At 38.0% G+C, this 23,130-nt stretch overlaps 1 protein-coding gene across 1 annotated transcript in view; it reads right to left on the bottom strand.

Annotated features, from left to right (window-relative positions):
- Positions 1 to 251: 251 nt before the first annotated feature.
- Positions 252 to 23,130, bottom strand: part of vps11 (VPS11 core subunit of CORVET and HOPS complexes) — a 37,861-nt gene continuing 14,982 nt past the window's right edge. Inside the window, exons 11-16 of the mRNA XM_061898025.1 lie at positions 20,237 to 20,398; positions 18,555 to 18,688; positions 10,426 to 10,628; positions 10,137 to 10,308; positions 5,913 to 6,135; positions 252 to 959 (exon numbers count right to left, since the gene is read on the bottom strand). Coding sequence (XP_061754009.1) covers positions 795 to 959; positions 5,913 to 6,135; positions 10,137 to 10,308; positions 10,426 to 10,628; positions 18,555 to 18,688; positions 20,237 to 20,398 — 1,059 coding nt within the window. The 3' untranslated portion in view covers positions 252 to 794. The remainder of the gene's footprint in view (positions 960 to 5,912; positions 6,136 to 10,136; positions 10,309 to 10,425; positions 10,629 to 18,554; positions 18,689 to 20,236; positions 20,399 to 23,130) is intronic.

The raw sequence follows: 23,130 nt of genomic DNA, 5'->3' as shown, positions 1-23,130 counted from the left end.
ATGACTTTTGTCTTAAAAGACTTGTGTAGAACATAATACGGTAATTAGTTTATACCATTAAATATATGCCAAGTGTTTTATGTTATATATGCCCATATGTTTTATAATTACAATTTTCAAAATAAGAGGAAAATGGACAAAATGTTTTAGTTGGTAAATAGATAACAAATATTGTGGAAAGAAAAATATTGCTTTGATGAGTGTTTAGCTCTAAAATTTTAAAGGCGGTGAATAAAATATAAAAAGCCAAACAAGAACAAGCCAGTTTTAATCCTCAAAATGTATATTGCAACAAGTTCACTAGTGATTGACATTTTTTTGCATACTACTCCAAAAGGCTACACAAGTTGAAATGCTAAAACAGATCATGCAGTTCTACACCACTTAAAATTTAACTATGATCAGGTAAATAGTCATTGTTAAATGTGTACATTGGGGAAAAAATAAATAAATAAAAAAAGCACGATAAGACAGATTGGTTTATACAGAGCTTGTATTTGATCCAGTTCGATGTGCACATGGTAATGGTGTTGTGGCTGGTTAGTGCAGATTACAAGCAAACACAAGTCACATTTCTAATTGCAGTTCTGAGTGGGTTTTACGTTCAGAGGTCTTCTTTAGTCTAAAATATGTATTTAGTGAATCATAACCCAGGGTAGACAAGTGAGTCCATCGCAGGTAGAATAGATCATTAATAATAAAGCAGTGTGCTATGCAGCAAGACATGGTTGATTACATCATTATCTGTGACCTGGACATTAACACAAACATGATTCAGACCCCAAAGATATTTTCTAGCAGTTCCTCTTGGTGCGGATGAGAAGGTCTCTCTGTAGACCGACTTCTAGATTACCAACAGGTTTGCTGCCAGGTGGGTCCGTAAGAAGAGTTAGTTTGTTAAAAACTCCTCGGCCAAAGTAGTCAGCCACAACAGAAAATCCATCATGACAACTTCGTAGCTGAAAAACAAAATAAATTTTTTTTTACTCCAACACTATTCACTCAGTGCAAAAGTAAAGTACACATTGTAGTTAAACCAGTATGACAGAGATATTCAACTAAATTGGATTGGTGGCCACATTTCCAGAAAGCTAAGGATCTGGGGACCAGACTTCTCCCTTCATGATGAGTCTCATTTTGTATGAATGGTAAATGGGTTGTACTTGTATAGCACTTTTCTACCCCTTTTTAATGAGCCCAAAGCGCTTTGACAGTATTTCCACATTCGCCCATTCACACACACATTCACACACTGATGGCGGGAGCTGCCATGCAAGCTGCTCACCAGGACCCATCAGGAGCAAGGGTGAAGTGTCTTGCCCAAGGACACAACGGACGTGACTAGGATGGTAGAAGGTGGGGATTGAACCAGTAACACTCAGATTGCTGGCACAGCCACTCTACCAACAGTAGACTTTTGATTTAGGTCTATTTGTTTTGTCAGTTACATGAGCGCTCTGCTGTTTTTTTAAGGACCGACTTCAATAAAAAACTAGTCAGAGATAATAACTATGACAGCACTCAAGTGTTTTAAGAAAATGCTGCAAACATTTGAACCTCTAGCAAGTTTTTTTTCAAATGAACTCGCAGGCCGCCAGTTGAATAATCTAAAAGACGACGACCAAAATTGGAACCTTGAAGAACATTACAGGTATAACTAAAGAAGTTGAACAATTGGCTACTGACTGCATCTGAAGTAAACAGGCTACAGCAACACCTTACTTACATACTGTACATCACATTACAAAATCATTTGTACCTGCGCACTTGTCATTTACATAACTGGAGGTGTTCCACATGACAGAAGTTTCTTCTTTTTGGCAGTTACACATTTTCTTTCATGTGATTTATGTAATTAAGCTGTTGCTGTAGCTTGTTTACTTAGGATGTAGTCAATATGTTCAGTATGTTCAACTTTGTTTATACTAGCAGTAGTTTTCTCTTTTTTTAATCAGTTTAGTTATTAAGTTCAATCAAAAAAAAACTTATCAGAGACTCACATTGTTGCACAAGGCCCTTAAAAACAGCAGAGCACTCCTGTAACTCTGAGAAAATGAAAATATCTATTTATTTTCAATTGGTTCTCCGGAATTTACAAAAAAAAGACTACTGTACTATTCGGATTATAAATCACAGTTTTTTTTCATAGTTTTATCCGGGGTTGCGACATATACTTCGGAGCGATTTATGTGTGAAATATTAACACATTACGTAAAATATCAAATAATATTATTTATCTAATTCGCGGAAGAGACGAAGAAAATGTCAGCAATCGTCACACACACGTCAGCAATCGTCACACACAGGTCAGCTGATAAGAATTTGGCGGGGGAAGGTCATGGCAAAAGATAATTTTATCGTTGGCGGTAACTTATAAAAACTGAGAAGGCCTGAACAAAAATGGCAACAAAAGGGAAATCATGTAATGCAGATTACAAGCTGGACGAAGTGAAATATGCAGCAGAAAACGACAAGAGGAAGCGGTGCATACCTTTGGAGTTGGCAGAGTTGTTTAGAAGCGACATCAAGGAAGAAGATTTCATGGAATTTATCGATTAGGAGTGACAGATTGTTTGGTAAACGTATAGCATGTTAGGCACCTTCTCAGTTGGTTATTTATGCGTCATATAAAGTAACACTTATTCAGCCTGTTGTTCACTATTTTTCATTTATTTTAAATTGCCTTTCAAATGTCTATTTTTGGTATTAAATCTTATCAAATACATTTCCCCCAAAAATGCGATTTATACTCCAGTGCGACGTATGTATGTTTTTTTTCTTCTTTATTATGCATTTTCGGCCGGTACCACGTACTCCGGAGCGATTTATAATCCGAAAAATACGGTAATAGGGCAGGGGCGTCGCCAGACATATTTCATTGGGGCACGTGCCCCACTGTTGATCTGCAGTGCCCCAGTAAAAATTTCACCAATAAAAAAAAAAAAACGCTTCAGAGTTTTAAGTCTACATAACATAGACAACAGCGCACATACTACTTAGTATGGTAATTGATTGCTACTATATTCACTCCACGAATCAGTGAGCACATGGCTACTTAATACTGTAATTTATTCACGTGTGGATCGAGACTTCGTTGAGAGAGAGAGAGAGAGAGAGAGAGAGGGGGGGGGGGATTCGAATCACTGCGTGAGGTAGGTAACGTTAGCCAACAACAATTTGTTAATTACAATATTTTGATTTTGATTTGACTCAAACTGTAACTCCTAGATGGATTTAAGAAAGTTATTCGCCCGCAGCCTTGAAGAAGTAGCGAGGAATGAGAGATGTAAGTGAAGTCCTAGCTAGCTAGGCAACATCATTGTCTCAAGTTGATGCTAAGTTAGCTAACGTTATTCCTTGTATCAAGACAAACATATTCATTTGCTGTACGAGCTGTCGGGGGAATTTCCAATGAACATGAAACATAATGTTGCTTATTGTCTGCTGGTTCTGCATCAATGATGATTTGGACTAAGCATGTGTGAGTTGAGTGCTTCTCACATGGTTTATCTTCAGGAAGAAAAACATTTTTCCATATCATCAAGTCGTGAGCCACATTTTTAAATCATTCAAGTTTATTTCACAGAAAAATAGCAGAGTAGACTTGTCTTGTTAATCGGTGTGACTTTGACTAAAATAATCTTGTTTTATCACCAGAAAAATGGCTACAGCTAAAGCATCTGGTTTTGTTTCCAGAAAAAATAGTAACATTGCTGTATTTGTTTTCAGAAAGATGGCTGAAAATATCGGGGTTTGTTGCCCCATTTAGATTTTTTTTAAATATATTTCCATGTCTGTCCTGAGTCCTCCTCCAACTTGTTAGTCGGTTTGCCTTTTGCTAAAATACTCACTAATAGTCACTAGAAAAATGGCTAAAAATTTCTGGTTTTGTTGCCACAATTTGATTTTTTTCTCCCTAAACTTTTTTTTTTTCATGCACACATCTGACTGCGACTCACTGAAAATGACACACAATCCACTTTTATGTCACGACCCACCAGTTGGGAACCACTGGTCAACTGTATAACAGTTACTGTAATATTTCCATGTCTGTCCAGAGTGATTGACCACTTTGCAAAAATGAAAAGACGTTACAGTTTACTTCTCAGAAAATGATTCCCTAAAGAGACACACAACAGTTGTTCATTTATTCTACTAATTTTGCTTTATTGTTTTGTGTATATTTTATAGTTTTGTGTATCTGAAATAGGATTAGCCACATTGCCATAAATGGAAATTAAATAATATAAAAGAACCCAGAGATGGAGGGGTGCTTTATTTTTTGTTTTACTTTTGTAGATGTTAAATTTGCAGATGATTACTGCAATATATATTTCAAAAAGATTCATTGCTCTTCCTTTTTGCTTTTACCAGTAGCCCTTTAGAAGTCTGGAGTAAAAGAGTGCACAAGTAGGTCAAATGCATTAGTTAATTTCAGGTGGTTAATCAAAGATCCATACAACATAATCTGATATGATTTCATAGTTTAAAGCACCATTTATGTATTTTTTCTGCTAAATAAGTGCTAAAAATGTTTTTGCTTGCGCGCTTTGCACGCTCACATCAATTATTTGTGCCCCAGTACAGTATTAGGTCTAGTGACACCCCTGTAATAGGGTGAAAGGAGAGGTCTGCCCTGTGGTTCTGAACCTTTGTAGAAATAAAGTACTATCTAATCTAAATGTGCCCCCCAGAACAATTTAGGTGAATATCCAAGGTTTAGGTACTATATACTCTTTTGGGCAGATAACTGTGGAGGTCAAAATGAAAACTGGACGCTGTACACGGCTCTTGCCCAATGTGCAAACGCAGAATGGGGCCCACCCGAGATTGTGATAAAATATCTGGAAAAAGGGCACACGTTCATGAGAGCTGATTCAATCCATGGCTCAATCGGCAAGAAAATGAAAGCTCAAGAAAACATCTATACGTTTGATGACTTTGTAGATCTTTGTAAGACAGCATCAAGATACATTGGTTTTCCTTTGCTTTCTCAAAATCAGCTAGAAGTGAGTTACTAGGTTTTGTCTTTGGACGGGAGAGCAGATGAAAGCGTGGAAATGCATGCAGGTCTACAACATCTTTGTGTGTGGCTGGGACAAGGAAATTGGTATAAAGATTCTCCCGGATAAATCATGCATTGTTTTTGCTCGGGTAAGGTTGCGTTTCTTGATTTTACATTTTGTCTACAGCCATGTTTGTTGCCTTGTTGTTGTTGTTGCACGCACCGTTTACAAGTACGAGTGTTTTCCTCAGTCTTTATCAAAATAAAACTATCGATCACAACGTTGTGTACAGTGTGTACTAAAAAGCTTAATTCATAGTTGCTGCCTTTGGTAAAAGCTTAACTATTTTAGGTTTTGCACACATTTGATTTCTTTTATTTCGACTGGCTGAGTTGTTAGTTTACGAAAAACTTGAAGCAAAAATGCATTTCAAGAACTCTGGAATAAATTAAAACACAAATAATATCAGGATAATACTAAAATGGGAAATACTAAACGTTAAAACTATATCAAACAAGCCTTTAACAAAGTGATCACTTCAAACTTGTGTTCTTTGACTCCCTTGGTCTATAGTGCGTGCCATTTTTCTCATCATTTTTTGTAAAATCTTGCACTCTTTCGCTCCTCTTGATTACCCCGCAAGGAACTCTGAATAAACTGTTATCCTTTTCACAATTTGAATGGTTCTAACAGCATAAAACAACATAAGTTAGGGCAATATTCTTGGAGTTTAGCAAACATACCGCCCAGAACGCCGTGACAACAGACACTAGCTGGCCCACCACTTCAAGCCTTGCATAGTTAATAAGCCGGATGTGACGTCACTTGAATACAACCTATTGTACACTTTTTTTAAACTTATTTTTAACCTTACACTATAGGTCTGATATAATGGTGTTACTATACCTGTCTGTTGAAGTGGTCATGGAGGTCTCGCTTCTGGTCCTGAGCACGCAGCATGTCCATGACTTTGCGGTTTTCTGGAGTACAAGTTGGGCACTCAGCTTCGCTCTCTGCATAACTTTCAAAGCAGTGTTGGTGGAAGGAGTGGCTACACAGGAAATGGACGGACGGGAGCTCCAGGGGACTGTTGCACATGTTACACTTTGTCTTCTGGAAGATTTTTGCACTGTGTGGAAATATATATTTTGATGAAAGTAGTCAGTTCCTGACTTGCATGTGCATCATGAACAAGTAGTTTGTCAAACAGTACTTGTAGCAACCGAACCACACTTGAATCTTTACTTGCGCCTCACCTTAAGGGGCTGTTTGCAACATTTACACAGATTCCTTGAGGGCGCCAGTATATCCCCCTCTCTCACAGCTTCTCGTACGTAATGACGTAATTATGAACGTATGTAACATATGCATGCGTATTAGCTTTAGGTGTTGTTAGCTAATAATAGCAATTTGGATAGCTAGTAGAGATTCGCGGTTTGCGGTCTCATCCGCGGAGCCTGCGGATAAACCGCGGGTCGGGCGGGTGACATGACGAAAAAATAGATTTTAATTAGATTTGGGCGGGTGGCGGTTGAACCATTCAGAAATATTTGATTTACATGGTTCTGGGATCAGTATCCTTTACCATTCAAAGTGCCATTTAGGACCCGTGTCACAAAGCGAAGACAATAGGAGACGCAAACATTCTCTAGAATGACTGCCGGCAGCCACCCAGTTAATAAATTTTAGGGCGTGCTATGAAGCCGTTGGCTTGGTCGCCTTCTACAGCATGTACGATCTGCTTGTCAGTCCAGCAACGTGTTGTACACACGCACACGACTGCAAGGCATACTGGGTGATACAGAGTACACTAATGGTTGTGATATAAACTATTTTAACACTCTTAGTAATATGCGCCACGCTGTGAGCCACAGGAAACAAGAATGACAAACACATTTCGGAAGAACATCCTCACAGTAACACAACATAAACGCAACACAACAAATACCCAGAATCCTTTGTATGCATGACAATTCCTGACTAATTTATACACCCAGCTAGCAGCAAAGCCCGCTAACCCGCCCCCCTCAGGCAGTGTCACAGATGCAAAGGATTCTGGGTATTTGTTGTGTTGCGTTTATGTTGTGTTACTGTCAGGATGTTCTCCCAAAATGTGTTTGTCATTCTTGTTTGGTGTGGCTTCACAGCGTGGCGCATATTAGTAAGAGTGTTAAAATTGTTTATATCACAACCATCAGTGTACTCTGTATCACCCAGTATGCCTTTCAATCTTGTACTTGTGATTGCGGAAGCTGCATACAACATGTTGCTGGACTAACAATCGGTTTGTACATGTTGTTGAAGGTGTCAAAGGCAATGGCTTCACAGCACGCTCTTATTCTTGTCATTAGGATGAACGCCATTGGATATTCGCGAGAACTTTAGCGGCTCCTATTGTCTTCTTTACTCTGTGAAACGGGTTTAAATAGCTCTTTGAGTTGTAAAGGTGGCCGACCTCTGTTGTATTTCAACGGGCGGGTGGCGGGTGGATGCGGTTCTGATAAAATGTTGGTTCGGGTGGACGGCGGGTTGATGACGTCTTTGGTGATGCGGTTGCGGATTATATAATTGCCTATCCGCGCATCTCTAATAGCCAGCGTTAGTTGTCATAATTACACGTCCCGACGTGTAATTGTGAAAAATTCAGACAATCGTCAAACAAATGTGTTTCGTTCAACCACTAATGGTAACATAAGCTTGCTTGTGGTGTTCTTGTTATATTTTTTTGCTTTGAAAAATGTTACTGTGAGGAAGTTGCAAACAGCACCTTTAAGGCTATTTCTTATAGCGGAAAAAAGGAATGTTGTGGTGACTAACTCACCAAGGTTGCATACAATTCAAAACATATGTCATTGGTCATTGCTAATACAACATATTGTAATTCTTGTAAATTAATTCATAACAACTAATCAATCTAGAAAACGCTTACAAGATTGGGTATCATTCACATAATTTTTAAGTAGTACTATCCCAGATATTGTTGCTATTTCATCATATGTAATTTCAGCAGTTATACTGATATTCTTTTTGTAGGTTCACCCACTGACAAAGAAATGGATGGTCTATATTTTTAATGGTAGGTTTAATGTAACATCGAGAAAAAGAATATCTTTATAAAAGATTTAAATCATTTTGTAATTCGATAATTGATTTAAGTATTTGATCCCCTATAAAAAAAAAAACTTGTTTGCAATAAGTAAACAGGTCTTTTCTTGTAGTTGATTATCAGGGTTGCACACATCTCAGGAGGAATTTTGGACCACTTCTCTCTGCAGGTCTTCTCAAATCCTTAAAGTTTTGAGGCTGTCGCTGAACAACTCAAAGCTTCCGCTACCGCCATAAATGTTTTGTCAGATTTAGGTCTGGAGACTGACTAGACCACTCCATGACCAGAATGTGCTTTTTCTTAAAAGACCAATTTGTTGCCTTGACTGTGTCTTGTCATTGCCATGCTGAAAGACCCATCCATTACCCATTTTATGCTTGGCTGAGAAAGGAGGTTGTCACCCAGGATTTGACAGTACAAGGCCCCATCCATTCGTCCCTCGATGCAGTGAAGTTAAACTGTCCCTTTAGCAGATAAACACCCCCAAAGCATGATGCTTCCAGCTCTAAGATTGACGGTGGTGATGGTGTTCTTGGTAGTCAAAGGGCGAATTCCTCTTTCTCCAAACACGATAAATAAAATTCACTTCAAGGAGCTTGATTTGGGTCTCATCTGAAGACATGACCTACTCCCAATCATTCCGGTGTCTATTGGTAATATACAGCAGGATGATAGGCACTGCAGGATTTTAATCCATTAGGGCGTAGTGTGTTACTCTAGGTCAGTGGTTCTCAAATGGGGGTACACGTACCCCGGGGGGTACTTGAAGGTATGCCAAGGGGTACGTGAGATTTTTTTTTTTAATATTCTAAAAATAGCAATAATTCAAAAATCCTTAATAAATATATTTATTGAATAATGCTTCAACAAAATATGAATGTAATTTCATAAACTGTGAAAAGACGTGCAACAATGCGATATTCAGTGTTGACAGCAACATTTTTTTGTGGACATGTTCCATAGACATTGATGTTAAAGATTTCTTATTTTTTTATGAAGAAATGTTTAGAATTAAGTTCATGAATCCAGGTGGATCTCTATTACAATCCCCAAAGAGGGCACTTTCAGTTGATGATTACTTCTATGTGTAGAAATCTTTATTTATAGTTGAATCACTTGTTTATTTTTCAACAGGTTTTGAGTTATTTTTATTAATTTTTTTTCCAAATAGTTCCAGAAAGACCACTACAAATGAGCAATATTTTGCACTGTTCTACAATATAATAAATCAGAAACTGATGACATAGTGCTGCATTTTACTTCTTTATCTCTTTTTTCAACCAAAAATGCTTTGCTCTGATTAGGGGGTACTTGAATTTAAAAAATGTTCACAGGGGGTACATCACTGAAAAATGTTGAGAACCACAGCTCTAGGTGACTGTGGTACCAGCTGCTTTGAGGTCATTCACAAGCCACTCTATAGTTCTGTATTGATCCCTCATTTTTTATGATCATTCATACCTCATGAAATCTTGTGTGGAGCCCTAGACCAAGGGAGATTGACAGTCGTTTTGTATCTTTTCTATTTTCTAATAATTGCACCAACAGTTGTCTCATTCTGACGCGGCTTCTTTTTCAATAGTTTTCTCACCCATTCTGGCCTTGTAAAAGTCTACAGTCTTTTCCCGGATGTCCCTAGACAGTTCGGTGGTCTTGCTTTTGATGGAGAGGTAGATATCTGATTGACTGACTATGTGGTCAGGTGTATTTCATACAGGAAACAAGTTGAGATGAGGAGTACTTTTTTAAAGTGAGAGGACATGTCTGTGTGGAGTCAGAATTCCACAGGATTAGTCAGATTTTGTTGTCAGTAGGCATACTTACAAAATCCGTGAGGGATCAAATACCGTAATCATCTCTGCCATTGTAAATACTTACACTACATTCGATAATTTGGATTTTCCAAGAGTGTACCTATACATAAAACCTAACAAAAAAATATAAATCTCGCTCCAAGAAATCACACAATCAAGATGGAACAAAGTATTTGGGAATTTCCCATAAGTCAATTCGTGTCAACCCACCTTGTCTTAAGGTCCTGGATCTCAGAGCGCAGGTGGGCAGTTTCCTCACGATATTGGTGGATTTTACGTTCATCGTCTTCAATCTGTTCACTTTCTCTTTGCATCTTATTGATTAGGTAGTCTTTGATGACCGAGAGGGTTGCTGTAGAGTTGTGTGCTAGTGTTTGCACTACTATAAATAAATACATACAAAAAAACAAGATGAAATTATCTTCCCCATTCGTTTTGTTAATCTTGCAGTTAACAAACAAATATAATTTTGCAATTATTACTGAAGAACACAAATTACCAAGTAAAGGAGGCATCAAGTTGTTCTGGTCAATGTGATGCAAAACTTCACTGATGTATGCCTTGCAGTCTTCTTCTTTTCTTGCAAAGTATCCCAGGGCTTGTTCCCACAGGCAACCTTCCTGGTCCCCATAACATTTACAAGCCTCTACCACTTTGTCATATACCTCATTCTGCATGTGATAGTGCATAATCTGCTGGTATCTGCAGGACAAACAAGAATGAACACAAACCTGCTTAGTTTTGAGACTGTCCAAGACAATTTGTATAGTCCTGTGGGTTACAGCACCGAGGTTTTATCAGAAGTGAAACATTTATATTGGGACACACCTACTTTAAAACATATCAGTGTGTCAATCACTCTGTGACTAAATGCTACACCTTTAATTTGTAATCCATCTAATCAATCTGCTCATAATTTCAGGATTAATTCTCCAAGTTTGGCTGCACCTTATTTTTTTTAATTAATGAAACTTGTAATACTACAGTGAGAGGTAATTAAGGTTGTAATGATAACATGTCTTCTGAAAAGTCCACGATTTTCGATACCTAAAAACTTGACCCATGTACTTTTGTTAAAAACTGACCTGAGAGAGACAATAGGTAGAACATGGACGCATGGATGGATGTTTCAAACTGTCAAGTATTAAAGATCACTGTGCTTCAACATCTTTTTGCACAGAATTTAAATAGCAGAATCAGCTACCAAACGGTAACTATATATTCAAAAAAAGAACAGCAATGGCCAATAGCCTCCAAGTATATCAAAACAATACTATGCTTGCAAAATAATGTCATAAATAACAATAGTCAAATATTTTACATTAAAAAACGAGTAGTATTGGCGTGGAGCAGGACAGTAATTTCACGGCGGCCAGAACCACCATGGCTTCTTGTTGCCCCTCTGTTTGGCCGTGTGCCCCTCGAAAAATGATATGCGCCATGGCCACATTGGCCACGGACATATATTTTACTCTGCGCGATTTTCATGTCATTACCGCTTCTTTGACCAGTGGTGGGTTTAATTCTGCCTCGTATGAACCGCCAAAGTGCTAAACAGCACAAAGAATCACCGGGCCAACACACCCAGCCGCATGTAATCTGAATTTTTGAATATGTCCGACTTTTCAAAGCCCACGGCATTGAATTAAGAAGTCGGATAAGCTAAGGTAAGAAAGTTTGATACATTTCTGAAAGCATAAGAGAATTTCTCAACATACAGTACAATATGTTACACACTGTTCATACATAGCAACGCAGTGCAACGGGTTTTCAGTTTTGTGTTCATTGACTGTTTTTTATTCATCATGAAAAATCAGATGTAATTTATTAAGATTATTTATTATTATATTGATGCTACTTATTAAGAAATAAACAACTCTGTAAAATAAACATCTTAATGTATTTATTTGAAAGTAATGCATCTTAATAATGTAAGCATCCTTAACCTTTAAGCTCCATTAATTATGACTGCAAACTCAAAATAATTCAGTGGTTTTTTTGGGCCTTCCAGCCCTGACTTTGGCCTTTGTGCCCTCAAAAGTTTGACGACACCTACGCCTGGGAAATATATCGATATAATCGATATATTCGAGATTTTTGTTGCAGACGATTTAAAAAATTTAAAAATAATTTTTTTCTCCTCCTACTCCGGAGGACATTTTGCCCCTCAGGAGATTACATAGCTTGCGTTGTCCCCTTACTTCCGGCACACATAGCAAAACATTGCTAATACTAACGCCAATGAGAGCAAAGCGTTTGTCCACTAAAAAGAAAAGTGTTGTTAGTATTTTGTTTTTGCCACAACAGGCATGACAATTTTATGCTGCAAAGTTTGTTTAAAAATAGGCATCAGCACAACAAACATTTTCCAGTTTTTGAAAGTACCGTAATCTCCAGCCGAGTGTGGGAAATACAACTCTTAACGAGTCGAACAAGACGCCGCAACAAACAAACTGCGTGCTAAAAATCATTTTGTTATGGCGAAATAATTTACACCAGGTTTGTATGATTACGCCATGTATGATGTGAAAGAAACACAATGTGTAGAGCGATCACTAAAGCAGTTGCTTTACACACCACCAAGATGTTTGAATGAAAAAGGCTGCATTTACTTCATCAGCTTAATGAAACAAACTGCAGTCCTCTCAATGTTTTCCGTCATTATTTATTTGGACACAATGTTTAACACTTCATAATTATTTACAGACTTATGTTATTCAAGACAGAAGCTTGAAGTTTGCACTTTATTGATCTCAACATTGAAGATTGTTTATTAGCATGCAAAATGTGCAATGCTACATTTTATTTAACAAACGTATTCTATTCAAGTATAAGTATTGATCCCCAAGGGAAGCTCTTGATTAAATTATTGGAAATTTATTCCATAAAAAATAAAATTTATATTTGGTCTAAATATAACATTATACAATGAAATGCTAAGAGTAAGATGCAGTGTGTGCGGTGTTAGTTCAAAACTACTAGTTTTAATTAAATAAAAGCAAATCTTGTTTTGAATGAATTCTTTCATTTATATTCAATGTTTTTTTTAAAACGGAGGGGGGGGGGAAATCGAAAAAAATCGTGAATCAAATTTTGAGTGAAAAAATCGGGGATTTTATTTTTAGGACATATAGCCCAGGCCTAACGACACAAAAGGACAAGTGGCATTGCCCCTAAAATGACCAAATTCCAGGCCTTGCGTGGAGCATTCAAGTAAAGAAAACAAACAATATTGTTCTTAATGTTCTTTCATTATGGTGGTAGTGTGACACCATCATGTAATTTGTAATGAAAATGGCTAGCAAAAAAAAAATAAAAACATATATTTTGAGAAAATCTTTGTGTTTTCTTCTTTATTAGTATCAACATTTCAGCTTTTTTTTCATTACATAATTCCTTTTTGCGCATTTTTTCGGGTTTTATTTTGTTAATTTGATTTCTACAATTTTACCGTTTTATCAGGAAGGCAAAGTGTTGCCAAACGACGTAATAGTGTCTCTAAACTGTGTCTGCTCAGCACTTTAAGTAATGACGAACGTTATGTGGGAACTTTGTTTAGGTTTTCTGCGCATGTAAAGCACACTCCCTGGGCTTGTGGTAGCAGATCTGTGCTCTTACTTGCGAGGCAAATACTTTCATAACCGCTTGTATTTTATTAGCAAATAAATGCAGGACACATGACACGCTGCAATCTGTCATTTCCTTCTCTCATTTCAGTTTTTATGCGAACATTAGATAAAGTGGAAACACAGATGGATTTCTTCTACTACGTCATTCTCTGGTGAAGCAGGTGTGTATTAGGTGTGCTGTGACGCGCATGTTGGAAGTTACGACGCATACGCCACAATTCCATTATAATTTGTTAATGAGCAAGGAATAAATGAAAGCACCAAATTTTAATTTGCTGCAGGCTGACACAAACAAATAAAGATATGGGAAACACTGGTTCAATTTTTTTCAAGATTTTCAGTTAAGTTAGAACTAACCTGCGCCAGGCTGGATAATCCCTGTACACATAGCAATTTTCTTAGATTAATACACAACTCACATAATAGTTTTCTGCTATGACTATGACTACATCAGAGTTAGACATGCGTTCTACTGAGGTGGCAAATTATGATGCGTTCAGTTTATCGCGGCACCAAGTAGACAATCTGAAAATTCCCGTCATATCAATTCCTAGATATGGTCGTAATTATTTTAAGTGCACTGCGCATAATAAACGCAACATTATTAATATTGCTACTACGGATAAATTTTTATCAACAACTCCTTAAAACAGCCCACTACCTATAATATGGGCTTTCTAAACATCAGATCTTTGTCTCCCAAAACGTTATTAGTTAATGAGGTCATTAGAGACAACAACCTTAACGTCATCGGTCTTAGCGAAACCTGGCTTAAACCAGACAACTTTTTTGCGATAAATGAGGCATCTCCTCCTAACTATACGAATGTGCATATTGCCCGTCCCCTTAAAAGGGGAGGGGGGCTCGCACTAATATACAACGAAAACTTTAACTTAAGTCCTAACTTAAATAATAAACATAAATTGTTTGAGGTGCTTTCTATGAAGTCTGCCACACTGCTGCCTCTGTGCCTGGCTGTTATCTACCGCCCCCCAGGGCCATATTCAGAATTTATCAGTGAATTCTCAGAGTTTGTTGCTGATTTAGTGACGCACGCCGATAACATAATTATAATGGGGGACTTTAATATCCATATGAATACCCCATTGGACCCACCGTGCGTGGCACTCCAGACTATAATTGATAGCTGTGGTCTTACACAAATTATAAATGAACCGAGGCATTCGCAGCGGTAATACGATAGACCTAGTGCTTGTCAGAGGTATCACCGTTTCCAAAGTTATGATACTCCCGTATACTAAAGTAATGTCCGATCATTACCTTATAAAATTCGAAGTTCAGACTCATGTTCGGCAAGCTAATTATAACAATAACTGCTATAGCAGCCGCAACATTAATGCTGCCACAACGACGCCTCTTGCTGGCCTATTGCCCTCGGTAATGGCACCATTCCCAAAGTATGTGGGCTCTATTGATAACGTCACTAACAACTTTAACAACGCCCTGCGCGAAACCATTGATAGTATAGCACCGCTGAAGTTAAAAAAGGCCCCAAAAAGGCGTACGCCATGGTTTACTGAAGAAACTAGAGCTCAGAAATTATTATGTAGAAAGCTGGAACGCAAATGGCGCACGACTAAACTTGAGGTGCACCATCAAGCATGGAGTGATAGTTTAATAACTTATAAACGCATGCTTAACTTAGCTAAAACTAATTATTACTCAAATCTCATCCGCCTTAATAAAAACGATCCAAAATTTTTGTTTAGTACAGTAGCATCGCTAACCCAACAAGGGACTCCTTCCAGTAGCTCCACCCATTCGGCAGATGACTTTATGAAGTTCTTTAATAAGAAAATTGAACTTATTAGAAAGGAGATTAAAGACAATGCGTCTCAGCTACAACTGGGTTATATTAACACAGATACGACTGCATATACGGCGGATACTGCAAATATCCAAAATAGTTTCTCTCGTTTTGATGAAATAACATTAGAAGAATTGTTACAACGTGTAAATGGAATAAAACAAACAACATGTTTACTTGACCCACTTCCTGGGAAACTTTTCAAGGAGCTCTTTGTATTATTAGGTCCATCAGTGCTAAATATTATAAACCTATCAATTTCCTCGGGCACTGTTCTCCTAGCATTCAAAAACGCGGTTATTCATCCTCTCCTTAAAAGACCTAACCTCGATCCTGACCTCATGGTAAACTACCGACCGGTGTCTCACCTTCCCTTTATTTCGAAAATCCTCGAAAAAATTGTTGCAGAGCAGCTAAATGAACACTTAGCCTTTAACAATCTATGTGAAACCTTTCAATCCGGTTTCAGGGCAAATCACTCTACTGAGACAGCCCTCGCAAAAATGACTAATGATCTATTGCTAACGATGGATTCTGATGCGTCATCTATGTTGCTGCCCCTCGATCTTAGCGCTGCTTTCGATACCGTCGATCATAATATTTTATTAGAGCGTATCAAAACACGAATTGGTATGTCAGACTTAGCCCTGTCTTAGTTTAACTCTTATCTTACTGACAGGGTGCAGTGCGTCTCCCATAACAGTATGACCTCGGACTATGTTAAGGTAACGTGTGGAGTTCCCCAGGGTTCGGTCCTTGGCCCTGCACTCTTCAGCATCTACATGCTGCCGCTGGGTGACGTCATACGCAAATACGGTATTAGCTTTCACTGTGATGCTGATGACACCCAACTCTACATGCCCCTAAAGCTGACCAACACGCCGGACTGTAGTCAGTTGGAAGCGTGTCTTAATGAAATTAAACAATGGATGTCCGCTAATTTTTTGCAACTTAACGCCAAAACAACGGAAATGCTGATTATCGGTCCTGCTAGACACCGACCTCTATTTAATAATACAACTTTAACATTTGACAACCAAATAATAAAACAAGGTGACTCGGTAAAAAATCTGGGTATTATCTGCGACCCAACTCTCTCCTTTGAGTCACACATTAAAAGCGTTACTAAAACGGCCTTCTTTCATCTCCGTAACATCGCTAAAATTCGCTCCATTTTGTCCACTAAAGACGCCGAGATCATTATCCATGCGTTTGTTACGTCTCGTCTCGATTACTGTAATGTATTATTTTCGTGTCTCCCCATGTCTAGCATTAAAAGATTACAGTTGGTACAAAATGCGGCTGCTAGACTTTTGACAAGAACAAGAAAGTTTGATCACATTACGCCTGTACTGGCTCACCTGCACTGGCTCCCTGTGCACTTAAGATGTGACTTTAAGGTTTTACTACTTACGTATAAAATACTACACGGTCTAGCTTCATCCTATCTTGCCGATTGTATTGTACCATATGTCCCGGCAAGAAATCTGCGTTCAAAAGACTCCGGCTTATTAGTGATTCCTAAAGCCCAAAAAAAGTCTGCGGGCTATAGAGCGTTTTCCGTTCGGGCTCCAGTACTCTGGAATGCCCTCCCGGTAACAGTTCGAGATGCTACCTCAGTAGAAGCATTTAAGTCTCACCTTAAAACTCATTTGTATACTCTAGCCTTTAAATACACCTCCTTTTTAGACCAGTTGATCTGCCGCTTCTTTTCTTTTTTCTCCTATGTCCCCCCCTCCCTTGTGGAGGGGGTCCAGTCCGATGACCATGGATGAAGTACTGGCTGTCGAGAGTCGAGACCCAGGATGGACCGCTCGTCGGGACCCAGGATGGACCGCTCGCCTGTGTATCGGTTGGGGACAGCTCTACGCTGCTGATCCGCCTCCGCTTAGGATGGTTTCCTGTGGACGGGACTCTCGCTGCTGTCTTGGATCCGCTTTGAACTGAACTCTCGCGGCTGTGTTGGAGCCACTATGGATTGAACTTTCACAGTATCATGTTAGACCCGCTCGACATCCATTGCTTTCGGTCCCCTAGAGGGGATGGGGGGGTTACCCACTTCTGAGGTCCTCTCCAAGGTTTCTCATAGTCAGCATTGTCACTGGCGTCCCACTGGATGTGAATTCTCCCTGCCCACTGGGTGTGAGTTTTCCTTGCCCTTTTGTGGGTTCTTCCGAGGATGTCGTAGTCGTAATGGTTTGTACAGTCCTTTGAGACATTTGTCATTTAGGGCTATATAAATAAACATTGATTGATTGATTGATAAGATAGCAAAATAGCTCGCCAACGAAAAAGAAAGAAAGCAAAAACAATACTGGAAAAAGCAGGTATTTATGTGATTTTTTTGCATGTTGGTATCAGAGCATTGATACTTTAGAAACCTTACAGGAGATGTAATTATACTGTACAACATAATTCTAGTTGTCACTCTGATGTCCCACTAATGTGGGAGCAATCAACATTTTGATGGGGTAAAATTAAAACACTTTCCTGGTCTATATAACATGTAATGGTGGTTATTTGATCAATATTTTGCATAGATTATGTTTTACAGACCATTTTAAAGCCGCTTTTTGACTGTCTCTTCAGGATGCACTGTTTTATTTACATGCCTCCACTTCGAGTGTCTTCTCCCCGTCAGCCGTGCTTTAGTGTATAGTGCTTCCATAGAGTCTATTGACAATTGTAAGTTAGAACTACACGCTAGTTTGTCTTAGAAATAGCAACAGCCAAGGATGCCCGTGCATGTACGAGCCACAACAAGAAAATAGAGAAATTTAATGAGCTTATTGACAAGTATGTCGGACTAAAATGGCAGGCTCACGCAAAGCATTTCGGATAAAATGTCAACATATATTGTATAAAGAAATCCGCCGACATCAACAATGGGGAAAACGTCACAAATTTCAAACGGCTCGTTTGGATGATTCTTTTTTTTGCTTCTTCAACTTGCCTTTATAGTTTGATTGGATTTTTCACTTATGCAGATCACAAATAAATAAAAGCACAAACTAATGTTAACAAATGTTGGTTTTGCATAATAAATGCCTTTAAAAACTGCTTTTTTACTTTCTATTTTGGAAGAAAAAGTTGGAAAAAAAAAGCATACATATAATGTATGAAATGTTATGATTGTTAAAAAAAATGCAAAATTAACAGATATTTACTCACAGTTTGCCCTTCTCATACAGGTAAAGGACGCCCTCTTTGAAATTGTGCATCTGACAGAGGACCAGGGCTTTATCAAACACAGTGTTGTCGCTCCTTAGTAGTAACAAGGCTTCATTTTGCAGGATCTTTTTTTTCTGCAAAGATTTAAAAAAAATAAGATAATAAATAAGCTTCATTGTATACCAAACCTAAATTCTTATACCAAAGGTTTTTTTCTTTCCAACTGCCAAATGTCCACAGTAATGTACAGGTTAACCCGGGTTATCTCAGGGTACCTTACTATACGATACACGGTTTACTATACCGATACAATATTATTGATGTAATGCTTTTACTACACATCAAAAATACATTACATACTTATCCATCTTAGGTATAGCCACACTAAAAAAGCCAAAGTGTACATGTAAAACAGTGACTTGACTCACCCTGGAGAAATGATGAAGGAAGTTTATAGTAAAAACAAAAACAAAACAACAAAAAAACAGTACACGGCAAGAATTAATCAATCATCGCATAGTAAGGTTCAATATTGTGCTAGATTTTTTACACTATACAACTTCGACTTTTTTTCATTGCCTGCTGTTTTTGTTGAGTGCTTCTAATCACCGGAATTCTGGACTAATTCAGAATGCTTTACTACAAAATGACAAATATAAACAAAATGTAATAATGATAAATGAATTAAACTATTAATAATTATAAAATAAAAATAAGACTAATAAACTAATAGAAAGTGTTAATGTCATCAACAGTCATCCAAGCTTATTAGTTTAAAAAAAAATCTATTTTAATTTTAATAATAACCAGAATAATTAGATCCCATTGTACAGTGCTGTTTTTTTACTGTTATATTATTGTTTTACACTTGTTATGTAAACTTACAATTCCTATAGTTCAGTACACGGGCTTCATTTAGTAGTATGCCAACGAATCCCTTAATGAAATATTCAAACAGTGTCACTGTTCAAACTGTTTGTGATGTTAAAGTGGCCAAAACTATTAAATATACTTGTTAAATAAAACCTGTCTTGTTTTAAATGAATATTTAAGCTTACTTTCAACTGTATTTTAATGTTAGTCATTATGGTGGTACTTGGAGAGCCAAGTGTTTTCTGAGGTGGTACTAGGTGAAACAAGTTTGAGAACCACTTCTATAGTTTATTCAACAAAGACAGTAAGAAGCAAATCTGAACGCTAAATAGTCACTGAATGACGCTCTTGACAAGGGCACTTACTAATTGTAAGTGACACGTTTTTATATATTCACGTTTATCTAACTATTTACCAACTCAACTCAGTTATTCAATTAATAGGTCAGAACGTACAGCAAGAAAAACATATAGAGTCCTGTGAAAATAATCATTTAATAGCTGGCAACACAAGAACACCTAAGATAAATTGTTGTGGCCCATGTGTCAATAAATGTTATGAGCACAATTGTAATGGGCATGGAATTCCACAGAGCTGTGCAATTTTCTTTTACCCTAAAAGAACCACAGCTTCCCAGTGCTGACGGCACTCGTGCAGCTCCAGATCATGGCGCTATCCACACCAGGCTTGTTTGCAGACAAGATAACTATCATAGTACTCACTTATGTTGCCAGCTATTTATATAATTGTGTCTGTGTGTTAAGTAATTAAAAAAAATATAATAAATAGAAAAAGAATACTCCTCTGACCTCAGGGTGTTGTTCATGTGCCCAGTCTTGCAATCGGAGCTCAAGCAGAGTGTCATAAACCCCTTGAGGAGAACGAGAATCCACCTCAATCATATGCTCCAGATAGGCTTTGAGTTCTCTGGGGTTGTTGGCAAAAATTGGGATGAATTCCTCAGAATTGGCCTGAAAACAAAACAAAACAAAACATAAAATTGAAAAAGAATCAAACAGGTGACCAAAAAAAAGGGAAACATAAATATAGTAATTGGGCAAAGAAGCAAATTCAGTGTGGGGTGGGTGTAAAAAGGTATTGTTAATATCTACCCCTATTGTGATTTACTGGTTTATATTACAATATTAGATTGAAGTTCATTTACATAAAATGATTAGGGCTGTCATTTTTGACAAGTTAACTCTTGTGATTAATTACAAAACATGATGACATTAATCATGTATATGCGCAGATTAATTATCCAATTTATTTTGACTGCTCACGCGCCTCTATTTTAACCACGGATGGTTACCTGGAAGAAAGTGTAGGTGGTGACCCGTCAGTGATCAGGTTAATGCATCACATACAGTGCATACGGAAAGTACTGTATTCACAGCGCTTCAGTTTTTCCAAATGTTATAATACTGGAGCCTTATTTCAAAATGGAATAAAATATTTTTTTGTTTTCAAAGTTATACAGACAATACCCCATAATGACAATGGGAAAAGTTTTATTGCAAATTTTACATAAATAAAAAATTTACATTTCTACAAGTATTCACAGCTATTGCTCAACACTTTGTTGATGCACCTTTGGCAGCAATTACAGCCCTAAGTCTTTTTGAATATGATGCCACAAACTTGACAGACCTATCATTGAGCAGTTTTGCCCATTCTTCTTTGCAGAACCTCTCAAGATCCATCAGGTTGGATAAGAAGCGTTGGTTTTCAGACGAGATGTCTCTGTACATAGCTATATTTATCTTAGTCTAGTCAGGGAGGTGACTATGAACCCGATGGTCACTCTGTCAGAGCTACAAAATTATTCTGTGGAGAGTGGAGAACCTTCCAGAAGGACAACATCTCTGCAGCATTCCGCCAATCAGGCCTGTGTGATAAAGTGGCCAGACGGCAGGCATTTCTTAGTAAAAAGTTTGCAAAAATGCACCTGAAATAGGGCTGGGCAATATGGCCTTTTTTTAATATCTCGTTATTTTGCGTTAGCCTTGAATTAACACTTGATACATATAATCACAGCAGTATGATGATTCTATGTGTATACATTAAAACATTCTTGTTCATACTGCACTAATATATGCTCATTTTAAACTTTCATGCAGAGAAGGAAATCACAACTAAGTCACTTGACCAAAACTGTATTTATTAAACAGTTATTAGCAGGTGACTTTTCGAATGATGTTACATATTAGCAGTAATGCTACTTTTGGTAGCAACGCTTGTGCCCCACACTTGACGAATTAAAGTTGTCAATTTGACATATTCTCGCTTGAAGCAGAACCACCGCCAGACGATGGAACCCCTGCTGTTTTTCTTCGGAATTAATTCTTCCTTCATTTGTTACCAGATTCGCACCTTCTTTCTCTCGTATTACCACTCGCAACACTCCGCTAGCATTGCAGCTAACGTTAGCCACGCTGCTACCTCTCTGCTACGCGAGGGCGTATACGTATGTGACGTATGTAAGAAAGTGCGCTTACTGTCTGTGAGAAGGAGACACAAGAAGGAGTGGGAAGAGCCTGTAGTGTAAAGCCCGCAGCTAAAAGCAGCTGCGTGAGAACATATACTCGAATATTACCATGTTGTCATTTTCTATATCGCACAGAGACAAACTCGCGACATATCGCGTTTATCGATATATCCCTAACCTGAAATTTTGTCCGACCATGAGAAACAAAATTCTCTGGTCTGATGAGACAACGTTTGAACTCCTTGGTATGAATGCCAAACATCATGTTTGGAGGAAACCAGGCAGTACTCATCATCAGGCCAATACTATCCTTACAGTGAAGCATAGTTAGAAGTCATGGGCATGTTTGTCAGTGGCAGGAACTGGGAGAAAAAAGGAAATTTTAGTTTTTGGTCCGGCCCTTACTGACTTGGGACCATTGCAAAATTATGTGCGTCCCAAAGTCAACAGCCTTGGCGTCACTATAGACAGCGATTTTAAACTAGACAAACAAGTCAATGGCGTTTTAAAATCGTGTTTTTATCACCTTCGTCTTTTAGTAAAGGTTAAACCGTTTTTATCTTTTAACCTTTTTGAACAAGTCGTGCATGCTTTTATTTCAAGTCGCCTGGACTACTGCAATGCACTTTATGCTGGCATTAGCCAAAAAGCTCTCTCCCGGTTGCAGTTAGTCCAGAACGCGGCAGCACGACTTTTAACAGGGGCCAGGAAACGCCAGCATATAACCCCAATTCTTCAGAGTTTGCACTGGCTCCCTGTTCATTTTAGAATTGATTTTAAAACATTGCTGTTTGTTTTTAAATCTTTACATGGACTGGCACCTGAATATATCTCGGACCTCATCCAAATTTACATCCCTGCGCGCGCTCTGAGGTCCGAAAGCCAGCTCCAGCTCGTGGTGCCCAAGACCAGACTTAAGACCAGGGGAGACAGGGCCTTCTCTGTGGTCGGCCCTAAGCTCTGGAACACTCTGCCGCTCCATGTTCAAACTGCTTCCACAGTGGAGTGTTTTAAGTCTCGTCTTAAGACCCACTTTTATTCTTTGGCTTTTAACACTACGTGAGTTGTGTGGTCCTCTGTCCTCTGTGTTTTTTATACACTTTTATTTTTATTTTACTGTTTTAATTGATTTTACCCTTTAAAATAGTTTTTAATCATATTTGTTTTTATATTGTTTTTATTGGTTTTATTTTTATTCATTTTTTGTTTTATTCA

Source organism: Nerophis ophidion, linkage group LG04 (assembly GCF_033978795.1).
Source record: "Nerophis ophidion isolate RoL-2023_Sa linkage group LG04, RoL_Noph_v1.0, whole genome shotgun sequence".
Classification (NCBI taxonomy): domain Eukaryota; kingdom Metazoa; phylum Chordata; class Actinopteri; order Syngnathiformes; family Syngnathidae; genus Nerophis; species Nerophis ophidion.
Note: the sequence above shows the minus strand (reverse complement) of the source record. Positions and strands in the feature narration are given on the sequence as shown.